At 41.2% G+C, this 25,808-nt stretch overlaps 2 protein-coding genes across 3 annotated transcripts; one reads left to right on the forward strand and one right to left on the reverse strand.

The window, feature by feature from the left end:
* Positions 1 to 5,749: 5,749 nt before the first annotated feature.
* Positions 5,750 to 12,631, reverse strand: atp6v0d1 (ATPase H+ transporting V0 subunit d1). The gene is made up of 8 exons (XM_006641432.3): positions 12,502 to 12,631; positions 11,143 to 11,314; positions 10,705 to 10,883; positions 10,306 to 10,385; positions 9,706 to 9,783; positions 9,347 to 9,523; positions 8,682 to 8,759; positions 5,750 to 8,217 (listed from the first exon to the last, which is right to left on the reverse strand). Exons 1-8 carry the CDS (start codon positions 12,629 to 12,631, stop codon positions 8,056 to 8,058), a joined length of 1,056 nt encoding a protein of 351 aa, XP_006641495.1. The 3' UTR covers positions 5,750 to 8,055.
* Positions 12,632 to 12,644: 13 nt separating this feature from the next.
* On the forward strand, positions 12,645 to 25,424 carry agrp (agouti related neuropeptide). 2 transcript variants are annotated; one of them, XM_006641519.3, is made up of 5 exons: positions 12,645 to 12,787; positions 20,635 to 20,711; positions 22,421 to 22,668; positions 23,655 to 23,749; positions 25,077 to 25,424. In XM_006641519.3, the coding sequence occupies exons 3-5, from the start codon at positions 22,500 to 22,502 to the stop codon at positions 25,269 to 25,271; spliced, it is 459 nt and encodes a 152-aa protein (XP_006641582.2). In that variant the 5' UTR covers positions 12,645 to 12,787; positions 20,635 to 20,711; positions 22,421 to 22,499; the 3' UTR covers positions 25,272 to 25,424. The 2 variants fall into 2 exon arrangements, with proteins under 2 accessions (XP_006641582.2, XP_069037339.1); XM_069181238.1 differs by lacking the exon at positions 12,645 to 12,787 and having other exon boundaries at positions 20,654 to 20,711; positions 22,380 to 22,668.
* Positions 25,425 to 25,808: the final 384 nt, after the last annotated feature.

The raw sequence follows: 25,808 nt of genomic DNA on the forward strand, positions 1-25,808 counted from the left end.
CCAGCTGTCCAATCTAACAGGTACACTGGGAGGCTCAGAGTTATTCTCACCAAAGCAAAGGCTTCGGTGGCAGGGGGCTATAAAAGATTAGACTGAAAAATTGTTTATCTGACAGGCCAGAGCTGCTTCTGCGCTGGAGCTGAAGCACGGTGCTCAGTGTTCTGCGAGGCAATACGTTGCTGGAGTGCCAAATTCCTGAGTGCACAAGGGACAGGGAGGCCAGTCCTCAGGCAGAGCGAGAATGAAAGAGGAGCGGGAATGAGGTTAAAGATGAGCACAAAACAACCCACTGTGCCTCGTTACCTTCCTTTGTGACAGAACTATTTATAGGACATCCACTGGACCTCATGTTTAATCATATTGACCATTCACAATGTTGGCCCTTGAAGTCTTTTTATGTACATTAATTTCATCCACTGGGAAAGAGCAGACCAGAGAAAGAGAAGTCAAGCTCCAGTGCTGTCGTTAAGTCCCACTGATTATGTGTTGCTCAAGAGCAAAGAGCCTGTTCAGCTTAAATGTTTTAATAAGGACACATCTGAACTGCAGAGCCCTACTGCCAGACACACACAACCTCTCTCCGAGCATTGCACTTAATTTCCTGGCTGACCCAAGATGTACTTTTCCAATGTTTGGCCACTATCCTTAAGCAGCCTTTGCATTTTAATGATAGACACATCTTTCACATGCTCTATTTATTGTTATCCAGTACTCCTATTCAAACAGTTGCATTGCCAGTAGTGCACAGTAAAATTTACCAAGAATGATTGTTTTGCCAATTTTCCTCCTGCTTTCCAAGAGCAACCTTCTTAGAAATAAATGGATATGAAGACAAACTTCTGTTTCAAGAAAAGAAGTGTTACTAAATATCTCACATTTCTTCCAAACATGTAAGCCATGTAATAATGTCCAATTATTATACAGCGATGGTTACTAGCAGGATAAACCAGGAGATGCACATTCATTATGTTAATACACAGGTCAGCCCATACGTCATCTCTGAACTATATAACAGAGTCATGGGAAAGTTACAGGCTATGATTATTACACAGCACACAGCAGGAAGAACAGTGGAAGCAACTCACCTTGTCAGAGAGGTTTCACATTGACCTACAGGTGTCTCTCCTTCCGGCACTGGGCTCCTGTGAATTCCATTGGGATCACCTGTTACATGTTGTAAGAGCTTTGTCTCAACCCAGGACTCCACCATTTGTACACACACCTTACCCAGAGAGCACATAGACCTTTCAAACACACAGCTCAGGCTCCCTGGATCATTGACAATTGAAAATGTGGAACTAATAGAATAAGGAAAAAAAGGAGTGAAAGGAGTGTCACTTCCAAAAACCTGAAAGGGGGACCAAAGGCACATTCTCCTGATCCATTTCACTTAATCTTTTTCCCCAAAGTCTGGGAATAAGATCGAAACAAAGTTATTAAAAAGAATGTATCATTTAGATATATACAGTAGATTAACTATTTTATCTATGCCAGTTTTAGGCTGAAATTAAATCGGGATGTCTGTAGGGAGGTGCAGTAACTGAACCGCCCAGTGCCCTGAAAGAGACACACTTCCTGGCACACAGGGCCACAGAAAGGATTCCTCTGCTTGTCTTTTTGAAAACCAGAGCACATGCTGTGGGTATCACAGAAGGAATAAATAATATAATGAAAGTATTGTTGGAAGGGAAGAATAACAAAACAAAGGAAAACAGGGCAATTATTCTAAGGAAATTATGACAAATAATAGCAGAAAAATAGTGCTGTCTTATGGAAGCTGTTGGTTTAAACAGAGGGCCCTGGATGGAGACACCATCAGCTGAGCCTCTAGAATAAGTCGTTCAGTGCATAAAGTAATAATATCTCATAAGGAAACAGCCTTATAAATCCGGTGTTCCCCACAGACTAGACTTGTAATCCTCCTCAGGCTTTGAAATATCTGAAGATTTGCTAACCACTTAGTCCAGTACAGGGTCGCAGGGGAGCTGGACCCTATCTCAGCAAGCACAGGAAGCCAGTCCATCACAGGGCAGACAGACACACACACTCACACCAGAGCCAGTTTTTCCAGAAGCCAATTAACCCACCAGCATGTCTTTGGACTGTGGGAAGAAACCAACCTTTGAAACATGTCCTGTTTTATTTTGTCACATGACTAATTGACTGCTATTCGTGACACCCTGGTTCAGTTTCTCTTTGTCTGTAAGCCTTCTGAAATCTGCCCATTGATGGGCAGAACCTCTGAAGTCTTTATGTAAGTGTGTAATTTTGACCAGGGATGGGTCCCAGTTCAAAATTCAAGTGTAGGAAAAACAGCTCCAGAATACAAAATAGAATCAGCACAGACTGTAACACTTGTCTGGTAGATGGAAAAGAGGTGTATGAATGAACATGAAAGTTGGAATTATAGACTTGACAAAATTAATTTTTAAAGCTGTGGCAGAAAAACAGAGGCACATTAGGGGCTTCTTCTGAAACTGAAACTCCTTCCTGGAGAAATTAAATAATCTTTATACAGTGTTTTAGTGCCAGGTGGTTTGGCTGTAGAAGAGGGGAGGTGTGGCTGAAAGAGGGGAGGTGCAGCTGCAGGATGGAAAGTGTGGCTGCAGGAGGGGAGTGTGGCTGCAGGAATAGAGGTGTGGCTGCAGGAGGGAGGTGTGGTTGCAGGAATAGAGGTGTGGCTGCAGGAGGGAGGTGTGGTTGCAGGAATAGAGGTGTGGATGCAGGAGGGAGGTGTGGTTGCAGGAATAGAGGTGTGGATGCAGAAGGGAGGTGTGGTTGCAGGAATAGAGGTGTGGATGCAGAAGGGAGGTGTGGTTGCAGGAATAGAGGTGTGGATGCAGAAGGGAGGTGTGGTTGCAGGAATAGAGGTGTGGCTGCAGGAGGGGAGTGTGGCTGCAGGAATAGAGGTGTGGATGCAGGAGGGCAGGTGTGAGCATGGACACCCCACATCAGCAGATGCATCAAGCCATAACCTGCTGCTTTAGCAGGAAGAAGAGATTCATGTTCACACTCACAAAATTGACACAAACCCAGTTGCTTATGTAAATGCCCAAGGATGTTTTCACAGCTTTCATAGTGTCCCAGCATGATCCAGCTGGCAAGATGATCCCTTCTCACACACACACCTGTAGTTTGTTTAAGACGAGATGTTGAAACAATAATCACCATCAATCAACGTTAATCTTAAAGACAGCGATATTTCAGGTTCTCCTTTTACTGTCTCATTAAGGCTGGAATTAATGTTTCTAAATTTGTATAGCAGTGGATTCAGAATCTGTGCTTTCAAAAGCAATTTATAGCTTTCTACGGCTTGTAATTGAAACCTTCTTTTTAGAAACAAGATTGGGTTTATCCAAAGCACACTTTAAAATTGTATTTTAAATTGTTATGCAGATTTAGAAATGAAAATGTTTTTAATTCAGATTCATTGATGTTAAAAATAAGAACATAGGTACATAAAAAATGTTCATTTAATTGCTCAGTAGCCTATTGACCCAAGGATCAAGTCCAGCTGTTTCTGGAAGGATACCAGGAAATCCAAACAGTTGGATCCAGCTCTTTCCATAACCATGCTGAAGTTTGCTCATCCAATCTGCCTGTTCTTACTGCTACAGCACTTTAACCCTAATGTGTCCAGACAGGACTGGGCTCCCATCACAGTGTACAACTGTCTCCATAGCAACTGTGTAATAATTTTTGTGCCACGTGAGTGGCCAGTGTACATGTCTGTATCAGAAGAGTGGTGTGTGCCACCGAGATAATCAGGCTCATGTTTAGTATAACACTGTTGTAATTACACTGCCAGCTCCACTTGTGCTCCACCATAGCAGACAATTCAGGAATCATGTAAGCCCACACATAACATGCTTTCCCTCATTTCTTGTACTGTTCATTTCTAAAGCTATATTTCAGCTACTGTGTACACCTAAAGAGACAGCCCTGTGGCAGTATTAGTGGATAAGATCACAAACGTTGCCCTCTGCAGGTAAAAGGAAGTAAAAAATGCAGTATTTTTGCTAAGATAATGGCCCCCCCTTGTGGTTATTTTTCAAATAGCAAATAAAGGTGTGTTTAATGTTCCCAGAAGTGATTTATTAAGCATTTTTTATTTTTGCAGAAGAAATTAAACATGTGCCAAGTCATATATTACATCCTGTCCTAAGGTCCAAATACTCAATTTAGGAGTCAAATTTAGGCATTAGACCTTTCAGTTGATGTGACACTGGACTAAATAGTGGAATGGTATTAAATTACATCTATTAACTTTCTATCCGCTTTATCCAATATTGGGTCAGTTGAAGCCAGAACCTATCCTGGCAAGCAAGGGACGCAAGGTGGGATACATCCAGGACCATCTATGAATATTAACTTGAGAATTTGTATGGATCCCTATAGCTAACTGTCTCCCTAAGTGCTTATTAAATTTCCAATTCTGAAGTTGAATCAATTGCTTTTGTCAATACTTTTCAGGCTATTGATAACCTCTGTAAGGAGGAAACAATCTCCTCTGTTCACGAATGAAAACATTATTGTAACCTCTGTAAACCTACTTGTAGTCATTTCCATTGAATAATAAGCATATTTAGGAAGAAATGCAGATGTACATTAATTCTGCTGTTCTCCAAAGGATTGACCAAACACAGCAGGTACAAGTACAAATATTTTTGTACTGGCAGGTCCATAGTTACAGCCTCTATAAATACATTTGCATTAGGCAAAAGTTTTAACAAAACATTAAACATGATTAGAAACAGAAGCTTATTTTTTAAAGTTAATCTTTACAAGCTGAAAATGTTTTATGTCATTTACTCACAATCTCCTATGCATTTATATACTGTTTTCATTCCAAAGGATTCCAAAATGCTTAACATATAGGAGACACCTCCCCTTCATCCCAATGGGTGATGTACGACAACCATTATGCTCGAGCAACCACACTACACAGACCAGGCAGACAAGCAAAAATCATCTTTATTTCACTTAATACCTAGAAAAGCCAACAACTCAAAGAGAGACAAGTAATGGTTTATTCCATGTTGAAAAAAAGAAGAAAGAAAACCCAACGTTTCGGCCATGGACCCTTCTTCAGGTGTGAGAAAGACAGGGCAGTCAGCAAAAGTAATGTAGCGGGAGAACAAAGGCTGGGAGAGAGGAGGAGCGAGAGGCGGGAGCAGGGGACAGAAAGAGAGGCCAATCAAGAAGTGTGAAGTCAGAATAGGTGTAGAGAGGTAAGAAATGAAACCTTCAATGAACCTCTCCATTCATTTAGAAGACAGCATCTGCTACAACAGTGGTACCAGTCACCATACTGGGGCAATTCTTGGAAAATTCTTGCAGAAGGAGGAGCATCACCTACTGGTTCACCAACATCACTGACAGCAGTGACCCAGTTTTCTTCAAAGGTCATCTCTCCCAGTACTGACCAGCCCAACCCTGCTTAATTGGCAAGATCTGACATAATCAGTTGAGAAGGTGGCAACAGTGGTGTTACATAAAAAGTACATTAACTCAATTTTTCAGCAAGTTCAATAAAATGCTAAGTGACCAAAAACACAATTAAATCAAATTCTAAATTAATCCAAAACACTCTGATTACGGAGTACAAATAATTACACAAAATACCAAGTGCAAGGAATTTTAAGGTACTATAATTTGGATTTTTTTTTTCAAATCGTCTTTAGATGTGTTGTTTCTAAGCTCCATTTCTAAACATATGTCCACAAAAAATAAACTCTGCACCATGTAATTGAGGGTAGGTGTTTATTGTCACACTGAAGATAAACACAATATGCACACAACAGGAAACCAGATTAGGAGCACATCTTGAATCCCAGATGGCAGTCAGCCACACAAATATATACAGCACAATGAAGCTTTACAAAGAGTCAGGCATTTTTTTCATAAACTATACATATTATTTTAAATGTTAAATATTTTCTTCCACATAATACAACTTCATTTGATCAATTCCATTACAATAATTTAAATTCTGCTGCTACCGTATACTTTCCAAGAAAGTCTACATCTATAAGAGGGGAAGGAGCACAGCTCAACCAAGCTGCTTCTAGACAGAACCGACACAGCTAGCAGACAGAACCCCATGAGTCTCTCCAACCACAGTACACCCATAACTAAAAAAGTGATTATTCCATCTAAGCCACATTCCATCTTTGTACTATTCATGGCAAAACAACATCAAACCTCCACCACATAACCCCAAATAACAAGGAAAACAAATATGGTTGTGAACCCCAAGTTTATGCACGTTTGTTATGATGCCCAAACCATTACAGTACAGTATAAAACAGTCTATAATTACAACATTGTTTCAATAAATCTGGAGAAAGTGGAGCCCTGCAGAAGGAGTTGGCTTCATAACTTATTTTTAATGTGTCTTACTCAAAGTTTTCTTCTGTCATATTTTTTAAACTTTAATCTACACTGACGCCCTCATTGACACATTTGCCACAAAAGCTTTTTATCTTTCAGTTTTAATGCTTTCACAGAGATTGGCAATCCGGATCACGGTGAAAATCAAACAGCACACCCAGATATTTTAACTGAGCACTCATGACGGAGAATATTCCTTTTAGAAACACAATTCTGACTACTCAAATATGGGGTCTATACATTACATGCAACATGCTGAAAGAGGTGATAAGAAACAGAACCCTATAAGGAACACTGCTTGCTTGAAACAATAAAGGGAACAACACCTGGATGTCCACAACAAAATTCAGTGAAAAACAAAATTCTACATCCATACAAACAACTGAAATAACACCTGACAGTGGAATGTTATAAGTTTCTCAAACACGCATACTGTAAGTAACACTAAAACTGAAGTTCTGCTTTGGAACAGAAGCCACTGCAGTTCTCCAGGTGCCCCTGCGGCTGAGATTGTTACTAAGGGCTCTTCCAGTCTGTATTCTGTACTGTGTGAGTTCTGGTGATGCACTTCTGGGTCTGAGATACCCATCACTGTGTACTACTATCAGAATGAATATGGCAAGAAATCTAGGGCCAGTAACAAGTATTTCAGTCCCGGACGAGTCATACAAACCATTTGGTCCTCTGGTCAGCATGCAGTTCTGGGGCTTGTGAAAGTGTTGAGAATAAGGGAATGTCCAGCTTCAGCGAAGCAAGAAACCAGTCTGCATCACTCGTTTGTGTGTCTTAGGCTGTGAAGATTATCAGACTGACTATGTCCCATCAGAGGCCTTTTCTAAAGGCAGTAGGACACGTTTCAGCTTAACTGACAGATCAGTGAACAGAAAACAAACAGCAGCAACAAAAAAAAACTGGAAAAATTGGGCAAAATCTAAAGTATTAAAGGAAAACGATTACAAAAAACACCAACTCAATTTGTACAACTAGATCCTTAGAGGGCAATTTAATGGTAACAATGAAGGAATTAAAATAAACTGAACTTGTACATTGTATTGTACTTAAACCCTCAATAACAAATCTGTCGTGTTTCACAATAAAAACCCATCAGGTAAAATGGTTCTCACTGACCCAGAGGGTTATTACAGTTTGAACCAAATGAGCAGCAATTCTGAAAGAATCAAGGGAATCACAAGACTTTCACATTAAGAACAACTGTTTTCAAGCTGTAACAATTAAGAACACAGTGTTTCTGTGAACATCACCTTTTACATGGGTGAGAACGTACTAGGAGCATGAAACTCTTCAGGAAACTGCAGGTCAGGTGATGATGACATTGCATAATGAACCATGCTTTCTGTAGCCAGATCCCAGGAATACATGTAAAATAAAGACAAATCCAATTTTTTTGCTAGGAATAACCTGATGCTAGCTAGACAGAACCAGGCTTAATTTCCATTTGGCGCCTTTATTTCTTAAAATCCAGCTAGAAACAATACCAATTAAATAACTAAACTAGCCAATTTAAAAAAAAAGAGATGAGACACTTCGTATAACAGTACAATATAATTTTCCTTGTATGGTTTTTATAATTTTTGAAATGATCATACAAAGTGATAGACCATCACATACAACCTGCCAGTGCAGAACTCTGCAGAGCTTGCTTTAGAATATGGGGATGTAGTTGTCGATCTTGGCTCTGTGTCTCTGAGCAATGCACTCGGCGATCCACACGATGTTTCTGCACTCCTGCTCTTTCAGCTTCACATAGGCATAAAACACACTGAAGTGGAACTGGTTCAGAAAAGCCAACTTGTTCAGCTTTACCTGAAAACAATACAGAATGTGATCCACATGCGGACAAAACCACTTTTCAACATTTAGGTCAAATGTTCATAACTTCTCAAGTACAGTTCCATACATTTTAATTGCTCAAGATGTGCAACAAACCAACCAAAGAAAATAAAATACTAACTCAAAAGCCAAACCATCATAGAGCTCCTTAAAAGAAAGCTCAAGTTTGGATTTCACAATCCATTTTTTTTGTAAATTATGTTGCAATACCCTCTGTAGAAACTTAGAATTGGCCTGTTAAAGGGATCTGTAATACGCCTCTCCAGCATACAATATGTAAACAGCGTAGCTAACAGCAATGTCCTGCCTTGATCTTTCTTGGCATTACTACTGCTATACTTGTTTTCATAATGAAGCATGTGGCAGTAAAGCAGACAAACAAATGTGTTAAGGATAACCCCCATCCAGAATCTCCCTAGAGCTTTCACGTTCCTCACCTCGTGCTCAAAGAATCTGTCTTCAAGAGTTTTATCTCCAGGGTTACTCCCAGCCCCTTCAAAAAGAAGTTTATATTCCTGCAATAGACATAGAACACATTGTTTTCATCCAGCTACAACTCTTCAGTCTGCTTCGCTCACATAGCTGTTGAAACTGGTGAAAGCAGTATAAAAAAACGTATGCATTGTTGCCAGTCAAGCAATGATTCATCATTTAAAAGGGCAAATTATTAATTTATCGGGAGATTCCACATTGCCATTTGTCTTTACACTAATAGTTGTATTAGGTGGACTGTAAGCAGTACAATTATTGCTTCATTATTTGTCATCATCGATCTTTAACAATTATTTGACAATAGATTTTCTATTCCACACAGGATTATTTATAATTGCTGACAACATACTTAGCAGAATTTTGCCTATTCAGTAGTATATTGATAGATTGGCGGATTAGTCCACCAGGCCTTCACTGGTTCAGCCAAAAACTCAAGTGAGGACGTTAAGCAAGATTACAGTGTATAACAGCATAGAAAATAGAAGCAGCCCATCTGGTTCACCATAGTGCTACACATCACCATCATCACAGCGTCACACTGAGCAGCCAGCAGTGCCTACCAGGACACCCAGCCCCACCTTCACACCCAGGTCAACCTCAGTACACTCACAGGGTAGTAGTCTGCCACTGCCTTGACCTGCTCATAGTCATCAGCCCGGGCCAGCTGGGCCAGTCCCTCCGGGTACAGCTTCCCACAATGAGGAAACAGTTTGGCCCTGTCCTCCTTTGACAGCTCCGTCCCAAAGGAGTTAATGGTGATGATGAAAGCTCTTCTGTCGGCTTCAAACTGCAGATGGACACACACAGTCAGCTTTGCTACAGTGGGCCTACTTTCAACTACAGCCATTTAATAGAGACTAAAAGATCTGTTCTAGTTGATTTGGAAGTAGTTTCCTAAAAGGATACAGAGATAGAATTTAAAGCTGTAGGAGATAGTGCAGCATGATGAGATGACCTGCATTAGCTCACCTCAAGGATAGGACACATGGTGTCTGCTGTAGTGCCGCCCAGGGTTGAGCAGAACTTGTAAAAAGACTCCAGGTAAGCCTAAGAAATTAAAGGCAGGGAAAGCACTGAAAAAACAGAACACCAAACCATCACACTTAACATTTGTTTTTTTACAATAATCAAGAAAAAAAGTTTACCCACATGAAGGTAATTATTCATGGCACAGATGCCTGCATGGGTGATTTCTGTACCTTTTGCACTGGGGAACTTCCTGTTTCCACAATCTTGAACTGTGTGGCCAGTGAAGGGATTGGCAGCTGTCGACCATTAGCTATTAACTCATTGTGGGTTGTGACCCATTGCACAACTGTTTTCTGTTTCTCTTGTAGGTTACTATTTGTCCTTGGGTAGCCATGGCATGCTCACCATTATAGACTGGGTTCTACCCAGTACTACGTACTAAAAAGTCTGTATCAGCACACCCTAAATCCTGAAAACTGGGTGGGTATTCAGCTGAATGTCAGCCATCAGCCAGAAGAGGAAGATGTGGAGACTCTTTACAGATTCCACACTGGAGAGAAAACAAAAACTGCTGCTCCTCCTGTCTGCGGGCAACCTCACCTTATAAAGAGTGTTCCTGATAATTTCAATGTTCATTTCATCCAGGTCTTGCTCAGATATACAGTCCTGGAAGAAGGCAGCTGAAAGACAGAACATTTAAAGGACTTGTGAGGATGGCATGTTAAAGTTTATCATTAAAAGTATGAATGTACTTAAAATGAACAAAGTGACTATTAACATATTATGGAAACCTAAAAATTATTTTATTTATGTTTTTTAATTGAGAAAGAGATCCCTTTTCTTAGACTAAAACATTTGTGTTAAAATTTACACTTGTAGGGAGAATCCTAGTTGTAATGGTTGGGCACCTGTGACTGTTATGAGATGAAAATGTTAAAGCGCTGATCTGATTCACTATTCACCAGTCCTACGCTTTGCACACTGTAAGGAGCTGCTCACCCAGAGGTGTGTCCACCAGGATAGCGTTGTAGAGCTCAGCAGGGGTTTGAGCAATGTTCACTGCCTCCATCTGCTCAAAGCTGCCTAAGGGATGACATTTGGGCACCAGCTCAGAGATGGAACGCTGGTGCAGGGTGCCCGTTATCAGGAGGATCACATTGTCAATCATGTAGCTGTACCTACAAACAACACAGCAGAGAGACCAGTCACTGCCAGCGAACAGTCTGGGCCTGGCTTGTCGAGAGTAACAGCAGAGAAGCCCAGAATTAGTGAAAAATTAAGGTCAATAAAATCACTGGGGATAGCCCATGTCCTCAACAACTGCTGTATTTTCCTTTCTGTATTTTTTTGTTTTAGAAATCTTATGAGCTTTATCTTTTCCTTCCTGTTCCGCTTTGCCGCCTGTACTGTAATCTCTCGTCTGCAGTGCCCACTTACGTGATGAAGTCCATGAAGCTGGCCAGTGGCTCGTAGGACTGGTTCCTCATGTGGCGAAACTCCACAACCATTTTCTCCTTCAGCTTGTCGTCGATGACAGAGACAGTGAGGGGGGAGGCCTCGTTCGCCAAGAAGTTCCCATAGTCCGTGCTCTGAAGGTGCAGCTTCAGGTCTGTTAAAGATGGCGAGCACATACATCAGGCACCTGAGCCCTCAAAGCCCAACCACTGCACCACACTCTCTTGGCTCACATGCCCCACTTTTGAGTGGCGTAACAGCCCCTCCTGAGAAAGCAGAACAGAAAGCCCAAGGCTGGAAATTTTACAGCAAAATGTGTTTCAGCAACTGCCTGTTTTCCACCACAACCCAGGAATGTTGCTGTGTCAACACATTTCTTTGTTGGTACACAAATCCTAAATACTGTGTGTGGTTGAGGGGAGGTCGCTACAAAGAGAGCTTGAGCTGGAAGATACAGTAAAGAGCACCTAGGGCACTGATACACCACTAAACAAAATCAATTTGCAGGATATTGTGTTTATTAACATTGGCACAAAATCTGTTCTGGCAGATTAGTTTACAAAAGCAGTAATTGCAACAGGCCTGTCATGACTGGCACATCAATCAGTGTCACTGGTCTCAAAGAAACTCAATTAACACCTAGGCGGTCAGTGCTCAGTATCATACCAAATTGAAAAACACACATTTCACTCTGTCGTCCAAGATAGCGGTTTTCTCGGCAAAGCAAAGCGTTTGCCTTGAGTATGCGGGTGTGAATTATTTTACTGCTGCTCTCACAGGGGGCAGGTGGCACCTCCGTCAGCTGCGCTCGTTACTTCTGCTTACATGAAAACAAAATACACCAAACGCTTTGTTTGTTATTTTAACAATGTAAAAGTGTCCCAAAAGAAAACCCACCTCTCAACTCGAAACAACTAGTTTGTTTCTGTACCTAAAAAAACTACCGCAAGCCTCTAACTCGGCACATGACCCTGATGCTAAATCGACCGGCTAGACTCGCCCCTGCAGCTGAGGAGTCGGCTCAGGGCTCCGCCAGTGCACGGTGGGCGGCTCGCCCGGGCTCGTCTCCCCGGCACAGGGCCCAAGGCCCGAGGAATACGAGCGCGGACGGGTGTCTCCCGGTCTGTGCGGCCAGTCTGTATCTCTGAATCGACAGCGAGTCCCAGCTGTCAACAAACTCAAGGCCCCAACAGCAGACGGGCATCTTGTAACTCACAACCTCGCCACCCACCTCCCTCGCCCAGGAAAGTACCGACAGAACGTACAAAAAGGCGGCGTATCTTATATTTCTGCAGCAATTTAAAATCCTGAAACATGACGAGTCGCAGGCCATCCACTTACCCTCCAGCGTCTCGCACTGCACCAGGTTCAAATAGTCGCCCTGTGACAGGATCCCAGCCTTAAAGCCGCGCACCAGTCCTTCCAGGTAGCCATTATCCACGTTAAAGTACAGCTCCGGAAAGCTGGACATTGTTGCCTGCTGTTCTTTGTTAGAATAAATGATATAGTCGGATGAGAAAAAACCCCTCCAGCTCCAGCGCTCAGAGTCCCGGCTGTGGCAGCAGGAAGTGAAGGCACGTGACTTGTCCGATCATGTGATGGGCCGCCTGCTGCAGATGACGTCAGTGTGAGTATAAATACAGTATCCAGCGGGTTGGGATATTCTACAGTATCTAGTTTGAGCTCATTTGTGGTATCTTTTAATTTCTATGTGTTTTATATCTGCTGTTGATATTTTATGTTCGTTAGCACCTATCTACGTAGATTAGACATGCTTAATGTTTAATAACTAGTATCAACTGTAGCCGGGCAGATACACTGTGCTATGTAACTTTTTTAAATTGAAGGTTATGTTTCTAAAAATAAAATGTCTTTAAATGTTATTAAAATGTCTGAAGACAATAGAAAGCGTTTGAAATAGAGCAGAGCAATGTGAGACACAATCCTGATTGTAGGCACTTTAGTTCTTTAATAATGTTATGTCATCAATATAAGATTACTTGAAAGTGGTGGGTATCAGAAATGACCTTTCACATTAATGCCAGTGTTTTACTAAACACCTGCAAAGATCAGCAGATTCTTTATAATTATATCATCTGCTTATAATTATTATAGTAGTTCAGGTAGGTAGCTGCGCCAGCATGCGTAGGCTGCAAAGGAACAAGTAATAGGTTTATTCCATGCTGAAAAGAGAAGAAAGAAAACACAATGTTTCGGCCGTGAAGCGTTCTTCAGGTGGCTTCAGGTGGCCTTCTTAACACCTGAAGAAGGCTCCACGGCCGAAACTTTGTGTTTTCTTTCTTCTCTTTTCAGCATGGAATAAACCTGTTACTTGTTCCCTTATAATTATTATGCCAACAAATGTGAGATATTAGTGGGTTCTCAGGATGTTAAAGAGAACTTAGCTTAGCTCTAGATACAGTGAAAAGTAGAGTAAAAACACTGGGGCTAGTAGCATGGAGGAACATTTAAACAGAGGTGCACAGCAGCGATGCTCTCCCTGCAAAGGCTCAAACTCTGACAACAGACACAGCAGAGCTGAGTTTTAAAGTCTCTTCAAGGGGATGGCAAAGCAGGATGTGAAGAGTACCTCCTTTCAGGAACAGGACTGTAAACTCCCATTCTCTCGAGTAAAGTCTTTATTTCTGCAGAACAGCACCACTTGAGCTGTTTGTACACGTTTGCATCCTGGGGCTGTCCCTCCAAGGAAAGGGCTGCAATTCCACAGATTCGCCACTAGGGCTTCCATGCAGTGTAACTACACGTGGGTAGCATAGGAACAAGTAATAGGCTTATTCCATGCTTAAAAGAGAAGAAAGAAAACACAACGTTGAGCTCACCTGAGGCTCCACGGCCAAAACGTTGTGTTTTCTTTCTTCTCTTTTCAACATAGAATAAACCTATTACTTGTTCCTTTGTAAATACATACTACACTCCAGGTAATAACCGGTTAGTTAAAATATACAGTATAATAATAATAATAATAAACTTTATTTTATATAGCGCCTTTAAAGGTGGCTTCTCAAAGCGCTTTACAGGATGACAATAACAATAAATAAGAAGACTACAACAATAAATAAGAAAATTTCACAAGACAGGACACAATTATAATTACAACAATACAACAATAACAATAGAGGAGACCGTGGAAGATGGTATTAAGAAGAGCAGAGGGGTGAAGAATGGAACCAGTTAAGTAAAGGCTTTTCTGAAAAGGAGGGTTTTGAGTCTGGATTTGAAGGAGTTTAGAGAAGGTGACTCTCTAATATCCTTGGGCAAGGAGTTCCAGAGCTTGGGGGCATAGCAGGAGAAGGCCCTGTCGCCCATACAATGTAGACGGGCTTGGGGGACAGTAAGGAGGGCAGAATTTGAAGAGCGGAGGTTGCGAGGTGGGGAGTAGGGCGATAAAAGTTCAGACAGGTATTGAGGTGCCAAGCCATGTAAAGCCTTGTAGGTGAGCATGAGGATTTTAAAGTCTACGTGGAATTTGACCGGAAGCCAGTGCAAGGACTCCAGGATAGGAGTAATGTGAACACTTGCACTAGATCTGGTCAGGATTCTGGCTGCTGAATTTTGGACATACTGCAGCTTGTTCAGAGTAGATTTAAATACCCCAGGGAGCAGAGCATTGCAGTAGTCAATTCGAGAGAATACAAATATGTTGATCAGCTTTTCAGCCACAGTTAATGATAGCATAGGGCGTAGTCTTGCGATATTTCTAAGGTGAAAAAAAGATGTTTTGACAGTATGCTGTACATGTGGGTCGAATGTTAAGCCAGAATCGAATATAACCCCAAGGTTTTTCAATTTTGATTGGAGCTCAAGTACAGAGCCATCTACAGACAGGGTTACAGGACTGGCTTTACGAAGTTGATGGGGGGTACCAATAAGCATGACTTCAGTCTTGTCACAGTTAAGATGAAGGAAGTTTTGAGTCATCCAAATTTTTATGTCAGAGATGCAATTAGATAGAATAGAGACAGCCACATCAGTGTCGGGTTTGGTATGGATGTATATTTGAGTATCGTCAGCGTAAAAATGAAAGCTGAGGCCATGTGATCTTAAAAGCTGACCAAGTGGGAACATGTAAATGCTGAAGAGCAAGGGGCCCAGTATTGAGCCCTGAGGGACACCAGACTTGACAAGACCAATTTCAGACCTGTACCCATTGAGAGAGACAAAGTGACAGCGATCAGTGAGGTAAGACTTAAACCATTTGAGGGCAGTGTCAGAGACTCCAAACACAGTCTCGAGACGAGAAAGCAAGATGTTATGGTCAACAGTGTCAAAGGCAGCACTGAGATCAAGAAGGATGAGTATGGAAAGAGAACCAGAATCAGAAGCTATTAGGAGATCGTTGGTGACTTTGACTAGGGCGGTTTCTGTGCTGTGAAGTTGACGGAAGCCAGATTGGAGGGGTTCGAAAAGGTTGTTTGTCATGAGGTGGTTATATAACTGAAGTGTGACAGCACGTTCTAGAATTTAAGAGAGAAAGGGTAAGTTGGAGATGGGGCGAAAGTTGTTAAGATTGTCGAGAGCCATGTTAGGCTTCTTTGGCACTGGGGTAATAGCAGCAGTTTTGAGGACCGTTGGTACAATGCCGGTGCTCAAGGATTCATGTATTATATTGAGGACAATGGGACAGAGAGAAGAGAAACAGGACTGGAATAAAGTGGTGGGAATGGGATCTAAAATAGATGTGGTGGGTTTCATGCGCGTAACTAGTTTGTTTAGGGATGCTGAGTCAAGAAGAGAGAAGCTGGAGAGACGGGAACCAGAGAAGTTGGATGAGGAGGGAGGAGGTGTGGAAATTATATGATATATTATTGGTGATAGTATCATGTGATTAGTATAGAACGGCTGTGAATAGAGTGAGGGGTTTCAATTACTTTTGTACTTTTTGTACTGTGCTATAAGACTGTGCTAAAAATCTGCAATGAAGCCCCCTGCATGCACTGTGAGTGTCATTGTACTTGTGTTCTTGTGTATGGGACTGCCTAGCCTAGTGTACCCATATAACCTCCCCAGCCCTCACTTTCTCACTTTCCCTTCCACACATCCCTTGCTCACACCACTGCAATTAATCAAAAACATCTTTTATTGCAGATTTGTTTTAACTACAGCTGGAATATTTCTCTTAAAAGTATCATCAGAAAAAGCAAAAAACATCCTGTCATTTACTTGCTTTGAAAAATGTTACAAATTACTGTGACATTTTTTTCAGTCTGGTGTTCTGTGAAGCGGTAATTTCCTTTATACAAAACAACCACAGTAATATTGAGATGTGGCCTCTTTCAGAGGTATATCAGTACTCATCACTTGCAATATTCCCTGATTTCTGCCTTCTCTAAGCAGCACATTAGCAAAATAATTTAATATTACCTTTATTCAGATAAAATGGGTTTTTAATCACAGGCTGTTTAAAATGTTCCATTACTTCAAATGAGCAGTAAATTGAACATGCAGGTGGCTTATTTTTACATTTAGGATCACACACTACCTCTGCTGGCTGCTGTTTTTCTTTGTTAATTTTGCCACTATAAAGAAAGCTATTCTGGGAATTTTCTATGGCTTATTTTGAACAGGTTGTCTTTTTCTAAAGGCCCTTGTGTATAACAGGCTCTGTGTGGCTCTGTGGCTAAGGATCTGCACCTGTTGCTGGAAGATTGCTGGTTCAGATCCTATGGCTGGCAGAGGAATCTGACTCTGTTGGGCCCCTGAACAAGGCCCTGAACCCCAGCTGCTCCAGGGGTGCTGTACAATGGTTGACACTGTGCTCTGACCCCCAGCTTCTCTACCTGTCTGTGTGTCTCATGGAGAGCAAGTTGGGGTATGCAAAAAGATGAATTCCTAATGCAAGAAATTGTATATGGCTAATAAAGTGATCTCTTAAATATGAGGTCTTTATTATAACATGCACTCCTACTTCAATGATGGCTTCTTTCCAGAAACACAATGTTATACATCAATGTTATGCACCAGATATGACCTTTATTACATAATCAATAATAAAAATGAACAATTTTATAAAATACATTTAAATGGTATAATAAAAACATTTCAGTATCTTTACATGATAACAAATTATAAGTAAAATAACACATAGGATATATAACATTTCCTTAGTAATAAAAAGTTAAATATTTGATTACATAAAAAAAAAAGAAAAGGGGCCTTGCGGTGGCTCTGTGGCTCAGGATCTGCACCTGTGGCTGGAAGGTTCGTATCCCGCGGCCGGCAGAGGAATCCTACTCAGTTGGGCCCCTGAGCAAGGCCCTTAACCCCAACTGCTCCAGGGGTGCTGTATAAATGACCCTGCGCTCTGACCCCCAGCTTCTCTCCCTGGCTGTGTGTTTCATGGAGAGCAAGTTGGGGTATGCGAAAAGACAAATTCCTAATACAAGAAAATGTATATGGCTAAAAAAGTGATCTCATCTTATCGTATCCTCTTACATTGGTTCAGATACAAAGGACCAGATCATGATACTCCAGAACAATCTCTGAAAACATACACCCGGTGAAAGTATATTCTGCCTGACAGTGTATTCCCTGTGAAAGCACACAGCACCATACCAAAGCAACATTTTCAGTTCCTTTGCACCTTGTTCCTAAGGCAGTTTGTTCTGGTGTAGTCGGACTATGGGGAGACTTCCAGAATGTCCCATTTGTTTCACAAGTCGAATTGAAATGCTTGAGGGCTGTTCTAAGTCAGGTGTTTAAAGAGGATATTACAATAAACGAGTTAATGTAATCCTACACTGATCTACAACTGCTCAAATGCAATTAGCACATCAGGACAACTGGTGCTGACAAAGTCAAAACCAGGCAGCATTTGTTTACACAAAAGGTTGTGGGATTTTGGCACAAACAATCAACCATGTTGATATAATACTGTAGATACTTTGATTACTATGAGTTGATTCAGATCCTCAGATCAATTAGCTATTGAAACACCAAATATGCAAGATGAGCTGAATGGCACCTCTCATTTTCAACCTTCTGTTCTTACGTAAGCAGTGTCTGAGGAACACAGAACTACAAAAGAAGAGCTGAAATATTTTCCTCCAGATGAAAGAGAAGCTGACAAACACTGACCGTTAAAAATAAACTAGCAATAAAATTTAATTTAAATGGGAAACACATATGATATTTGTTTTCTACATATGAAGTGACATGAGAAATATACACAACAGCAACAGAAATGAGAACGTGTATCTGCATAATAAATCTTAACATCTGAACTGGGAAGCAATACAAGGAAACACATATTAAACTTTCAAAAAGAAGGTATACATGGAGAATGTCTTTATTTGTTTTTCATACGTTCCTCCTGCTATTTTACACAATGGAAATAAGATGTTAACCATGAATGTAGCTCCCACTCAAAAGACAATCTAACAAGAAATTCCTTCTGTAATAGGTCCTTCATAGGCTGACCGATCTAATCAAGGCTTCAGCAGAAAAGCAATTATTCAGTCAGATTGTTGTTTGTATGGCAGGATCTAAGAACTGAGTCATCAAGTCTTAAAAGCTCAGTCCCATCCTTTTTCAGTTGAAGCTCTTTTTAACTTTTAAAATTGAATTAGGTAGTAAAGGACATATGATCTTCTGGTGAAAAATACATGGAAAAAATTAAAAGAAATGTTAACTGGGCTGCTAAATCTGATAGTGCCCAGGTTTGTTCACATGTATCTGAGCACAGCGCAGATCCATTCAAGGCAATACTGCTTTTAAAAAAATTGTTATTCTGATTGTCATGTAAGAATATATGGGGTTGTGTTCTTTTAAGGGAAATTAGGAAAATTGGTAAAATGCGCAATAAGATTACCTTTACTTTATTACCAAAACAGAGTAAGTCCTTGTACATGTTTAATACTCACCTTTTTGGTGAGATCTGAAGGGTGTGTATTAGTTATTAGCTATTTATTGCTGACAAGAAGTACCAGGTGCTTATTCAGTTATTACATTATATGGGGTGTCCGTGGTGTGTTAAGTACTAATGTGTTATAACTGACACATGCCTGACAGGTTTCTCCTTTTCTAATGTTTTTCTGGGAAGTCTTTGACACAGTAAGGAGGAGTGAAGTCCTGTCTCTTTGGAGAAGGGTATCACTGCATAGAAAATCTGTTTCCATTGTGACCCAGAAGGTTTGGAGGATGGAGCAGTGCTCTGTCCCACAAGTAGGACACTACCACAAGCACTCTGACACAGAGTGAAGCTGACACAGAGTGGACAGAGTGGGAAGTAAGCACAAAGGGCAGAGAGCTGTACAAAGACTGAAGAGACACTTCTGTGTTGTCTTTGCTTGCCTCTGTCACCAAGAGAAAACAGCACTGCCACATCTGCCTTAAGGCCTGCAGCTCTTTGAAATCAACCTGACTCTTCCTGATCTCACTTTTACTGTGTTATTGAGTTTTAGCTATATGTATTATTAGAATGAAATTGTAAATGATGCCAGCAGGCGAAGGTCTATCTAAAGAGGCTTGGGAATGAAAAGCAAGTCAGTGGCACAGACATGGGGATTGTGAATTGTTTATGGTTTTGAAGAAGCAGTTACTGCCATGTGACAGCACCATGACCCAGAGCAAAGCAACAAACAACCTCATATTAAAGATGGATTCTGACAGAAAAAACATTGAGGAATAACTGCACAAGAAAAGCCTCTAGCACTGCCTTACTGCTTTACTTCAAAAGAAAATTACAGAGCATGGAATCACAGTCCCTTTGCTAACCTTAAAATACCTACAATGCAACAATGGGACCATTCTCTAAATCATTTTCTCTATTTACCTTGAAGAGGCTGAGTTGCAACTCACAAGATGAAAGCTGAAACATTTTTTTAAATTAAACTTTTCATGTAAAACAAATGTATATTATTCCGTCTGGGTGTCATAATCATTTCTTGAATCGATCTTAACACTCTCTAATCAGGTAGGAAATCTGTCCTCTTCACAATTTGGGTTTTATAACTGAACTTTTTTTTATAAAAAAGGGAGTAAGGAAAGGAACTTCATTAAATGACTGTCTTAAGCATTGATGAAGGCAAGCTTATAATACATCCATTCATTATCAGAAATGTCAGGATTATATCCTGTAAATTATCACAGGATTTCTGGAAATCCTGACACACCATCACATTGCCCTTGTAGGTCACCATATGCACCTCGTACACAGATTTATGGTAGAAGCCGTACTACTACAAAGTGCATAACAAGATTAAACATAATTTAATCAAAATGTTCTTTATGGATATTGAGTTGTTTGTGCAGTTTTGGCTTTATTATTTTTCTAAGCAATTTTCTGACCTTTCTCTTGATTAGAGAACATAAACAGGTGAACGCAGTGTCTCTCTGGGGAGAAGACATGTAAGCTGTGGTTGTATGTGAATGGATAAGCCAATATAGAAGAAAATTGAAACCACACCTCCCACCCACTGGTCCTGATCATGTGTCCATTGCCTTCCACTTCTGCAGACCCGTATAAAGCAGAACCCAAGGGTCACTGTGTCAGAAGAATCCCACTCGGTCAAGGCAGTGGGGCTGCAGGTTTGGTAAGTTGAAATTTTTGTCTTGTGGGATGTGCACGCTGTGAGAAATGCACGCTGTGGGATATGCATGCAGTGGGATGTGCACTCTGTGGGATATCGCTTGCTCCATGCGATCTAGGATCAATTTTGAATCCTCCTGTTAAACATACTTGATTTCTAAAAGGCACCCATGTGCCCACCACCATAACACATATACTGCAGAGGCAACAGGTGAGTCTCTGTGTGCCTGAACGTTTAAATATTTCTTAAAATATCTGATAATCCTTTCAATCAGATATTTTCAATTTTTTCACTGAGAGAAGCTGTCTTGATACTGTTTATTCAAGCTTGTTGGCTATTTTTCCATCGGATTAGTTTAGATTGTGATGTTTAAAATCTCAGTTTGGGAATTAAGTTATTTAGAGCAATTTGTGTGTGAATTTTATAACTTTAATTCACATGCTATCAATTCTAATACCATTCTCAAACCTTTTTTGAAATACTTTGGAGAGTTCCAAAGAAGTTGAAGCCAAAGACCGTAAAAGAAAGACGTACTATTCTTGTCCTGTTAGATCCTGTTTATGACGTGTGCACTATATATACCCAATGTCTTTAAATTATTGTAAGGGAATTATATAAATATAGATTTAATAACCATGGAAAACCTGCTAATATTACATATTGTTTGGTTGTACTTAAAAGCATAAGGTAACATACTGATTTTTCCTTTCAAATTGTGCAGCATACAACTTTAGCACTTTGACATCCATATTTGCTGTATATCAAAATCTATCTGGAAAATGATAAAGTGATTAAAAATAAAACTAAGTATGCCAAAATGCTTTAAAAACATTCAAACACTGTTTTGAGTTTGGAACTTTATTCTTATTTTGTGTACACTTTAGAAGAAAATAGTGCACCAATAGTGTATTTCACCACCGACCAGTGAAACCAGCAGTTTGAGATGAAACACTGACCTTGTCCAGGAATCATTCTGTTGCACTTCGTATCAGCAGCAACACTAACACAGACCTGCAGGAACAGGCTGGGTCCTCTTTCTGTTTTCAGTGCTGAAGAACGTTTCCTCAGTTCTCCTATTGCAGAGTTGGCATTAATTCCAAAACTGCGAGCAGAAAGACAGTTTTAGACAAGCTGTCATTTTCATATTATTCAATATCCGCTGTACTGGGTTCAATTTAAACACTTCATCAGATCAGGTGAAATTAAGTTAACAGCAAAACTAGATATTAATAAATATACTTGACATGTCATCTTGTTTTCTGTGTTGGAGTACACACAACCTTCCCATCATCCTTTGGTAGAGGGATTTAACAGGCTGCTTCCCATTGGCACAGTGGGAATTCTGAGGGACACTGGAATTTAAACATTAATAAGTCATCTATTCATATGCAATGTAACTTACAATGAAATGTGGAATATTAAGCATTGTTTGATTTATGCTGTGTCTAGGACAGACTGGCATCCCATCTAGGGTGTATCCCACCTTGTACCCATTGCTTGCTGGGACAGGCTCTGGCTCCCCTGTGACCCTGAAGTGATGAAGTGGTTAGAAAATGGATGGGTGAATTTGAAATATGTTTAAGTTCTCATGCAATATTACTGAACATAAAAAAACCATCATATAGTTTTTTATAAAGGCTACAATTAAACTTAATGACTTCCGCTTTCAAGATGCCTAAGGTTCCCAATAAGAAGGCCTGTCCTCCTTGCAGACTGGTGTGGGTTAGTCCATCACTGAAAGCCTGCGTGAGACTGGAGCTGCTTTCTGTTGTGAGGAGTCACAGCACCACCATGTGGAGCTCACTGCTGCTGTGCTGGTGGGTCCTTCTGGGGATCCAGGTGGCTGCAGGGACTGCCCAGGGTGGTGCCCGTGTGGAGGAGCACAGTGCCTCTGCCAGTGGAACAGGGAGGCATGCCTGGCCCAGCCTTCCCAGACCAGCAAGGGCGTTGTCTCTGACAGGTCAGTCCTCCCCCCCAGACAGCCTGGCCACAACAACGAATAAGCACAGCCTGCCACTCTCATCGCGCTGGTGTGGTTACATGGAGCAGTGGCAGTCTGGGGTCGTACTGTGGTGCTTGTGAATTATTTAATTCTGGGGAAAACTAACTGCGTGATGCTTTCTTATGTGACAATGAAATTAAACATCTTGCATGGTTCGAATGTAAACTGCTCCAAACTGAACTATAAAACCCAACCTATCGCTGTATTCTCTAAATATGTTCTGGCATCTTTATGTTTCCTGATAATCCCAGAATTTACAAAGCCAAGGGTTTTGTTTTTTGTTTTTTTGTGAATGATTTTAGTCACATCTGTTAAATCCTATGTTGTGACTTTCTTGTTCACAAGACACTTTGTACAGAGTCACTTGATCTATAAAGAATACAGAGATCTCTATATAGGCTATTTATTAATAGTCATCATTACACGCATTCTTGATACTTGTATCTAAGTGTAGTAATTGGAAGTTGAACATTTTATCCACAATCAAGTTTCTTCTTGAAAAAATAAGCAATAGATAAACATTAGTTAATTGACACTAAAAGACTCAAATCTGATATCTGAGCTTTGAAATTAGATTTTTTTATGAGAGAAGTTTCTGGTAGAGCTAATTATACATGCATAAACTCTGTGTGGTCCCTGCCTATACTGCACAATACTGCAGAGTGCCTCTGGATTACGCTGTGGAGATACTGTAATTACAAATCATAAAGAGATTCTACGTTTCACTTCTACGTTTTCGCAGATTTGTATATTTTGGGCTTTTCACACAATAATAGGCACATTCTGGAACTTCCAAGTGGCATTGCTACTGTATTTCCCTGGGGTAGTACAATGATCTCCTGCAATGCTGTACAACACATACAGTAAATATCAGGGTCATAGTATTCTTTTCCTATTTATTAATATGCAGTATAGCAGTGCCTGAACTATGGTGTCATTTCCAGGTGATAGGTCCCTCTCCAAGATGGACCCTGAGCGTCTGTCCACAGAATCTGAGGAGGCGATGTTAGTGGAGAACATTGGGCTGTTTGATGAGGAGGTGAGGCCCTGACAGCACCCTACTGTCACTGGCAACTCCTGCATACAGTTGGGAATGTTTTATGCCTGAAGCAAATTAATGTTCGCATATTTATAAAACTGGCCAGCAAGGATGCATGGAAAATAGGGCTCATGTCACACATACCCAGGATCCCGTGTTTGATTCTGGCCTTTAGTGTCTGTCCGTGTGGAGTTTGCATGCTCTCTCCGTGATCAGGTAGGAAACAGGTGAGGTCTGATGGCTGTTCTCACCTGTCCCTTCCGCCTCAGCCTCGCAATGGACTGGTGTCCCATGCCAGTGAAGAGCAGTCATGGGCTTTCAAGCCCATCTTGCTCCCTGACACCTGTAATAGACTCCAGCCTGATGTGACCCTCATCAGGAAAAGCAGTTTTCTGACAACAGAGGGATGAATAGACATTAAACCTCGGGCCCCTGCCCCCAGGTGATGAACTCACCTCGGGCAGGTAAACCTCACACCTGGAAACTGGGATGGCAGGTTCAATCAACAATATTTAATATATATAATTACCTCCTTCTTATAATATGTACATATTATATATGATACATGATATATTATATTAGAACAAGTAATAGGTTTATTCCATGCTGAAAAGAGAAGAAGGCTCCATGGCCTAAATGTTGTTTTCTTTCTTCTCTTTTCAGCATGGAATAAACCTATTACTTTTTCCTTTGCAGCCTACGCATGCTGATGCAGCTACCCACCTGATATATTATATTACATATTTATATTATATATTATATAATATAATATGTGCATATGTTTTTGGATGGTTCCTTTTCCTAATGACAGCAATTTGAATAATCCATGTTATTCCTAACTGTTTTATACATTAAGGGTTAAAGGTAAGGAGGAGCTAGGCAGGTGTAAGGCACTATACACCCTGTGCAAGAAGCCAGTTGATCTCAGGCCGCACAGAGACACAGATACATGCACACCTAGGACTGGTTTTCCGAAAAGCAAAACAAATATTTCCTCGGACTGTGGGAGGAGATCAGAGCACCTGATGCACCATGCAAACACAGGGGGAACATACAGACTCCACACAGATAGTACCTCAGGATTTGAATTGAACCCAGGTCCAGAGTGCTGTGAGGCAGAAAAGCTAACTACTATTCAACCAGACCACCGTATTCTTACCATCTAATAATAATCCAAAGCTAAAGTGTCAGACTGGGCTGTGCACTGTGGCAGAATGGCCTGAATGAACACTACTCGTTTTGTGCCTGTGAGTGAAGAGCACCTCTCCGCAGCTGCGCAGTTCTGAGTTTCGAATTTCCTGTGACGCCCTGTCTCTCCTCTGGCCAGGCCGTGTCCGAAGCTGTGGAGCTGCAGAGCCGCGCGGTGCGCTCTCCACGCCGCTGTGTCCGACACCAGGAGTCCTGCCTGGGCCACCAGCTGCCCTGCTGTGACCCCTGCGACACCTGCTACTGCCGGTTCTTCAACGCCATCTGCTACTGCCGCCGGGTCAGCAAGGCCTGCCCGCACGGGCGCCACCAGTGACCGCACCCGCCTCTGTACATATCCCAGCCACCTCGGGGCAACAGCAGGATAACATGTATATCTTTAGACTTCTGTAGAAATGTTATGACTATAATTAGAATTATATTTTGTTTCAGATTGAATTTGATTCATAATAAAGGAGATGCAAAATGACCAATCTCACTTTCTGTCTTGACTGTCCTATAAGCTCAGTCCTTCACAAACCCCAGCCTACCTGACCTTACTGCACCTGTCAGTACAGGATCACCACTGTGCAGCTCGGGCGATACATTCTCAACCCAGAATTCACCTGCTATGCCCAGTCTTAAACCCCTGAGCAGGATGGCAGGTTTCCCCTCAGGAACAGCTGGAAGCCTGTGCTTGTGAAACACAGATGAGTGCAGGGACAGCTTGCTCTCCAGAGCTAACAGCTCATACTTTCACTCTCAGGGACAGTTACGAGACACCAGTCCTTCCAGAGCGCCTAGAGACCACCAATCACAGGCATGAACAAACCATGCAGACATGTATACTGAAGGATACATGGTCCAGAACTGA

Source organism: Lepisosteus oculatus, chromosome 20 (genome assembly GCF_040954835.1).
Source record: "Lepisosteus oculatus isolate fLepOcu1 chromosome 20, fLepOcu1.hap2, whole genome shotgun sequence".
In the NCBI taxonomy this organism is placed as follows: domain Eukaryota; kingdom Metazoa; phylum Chordata; class Actinopteri; order Semionotiformes; family Lepisosteidae; genus Lepisosteus; species Lepisosteus oculatus.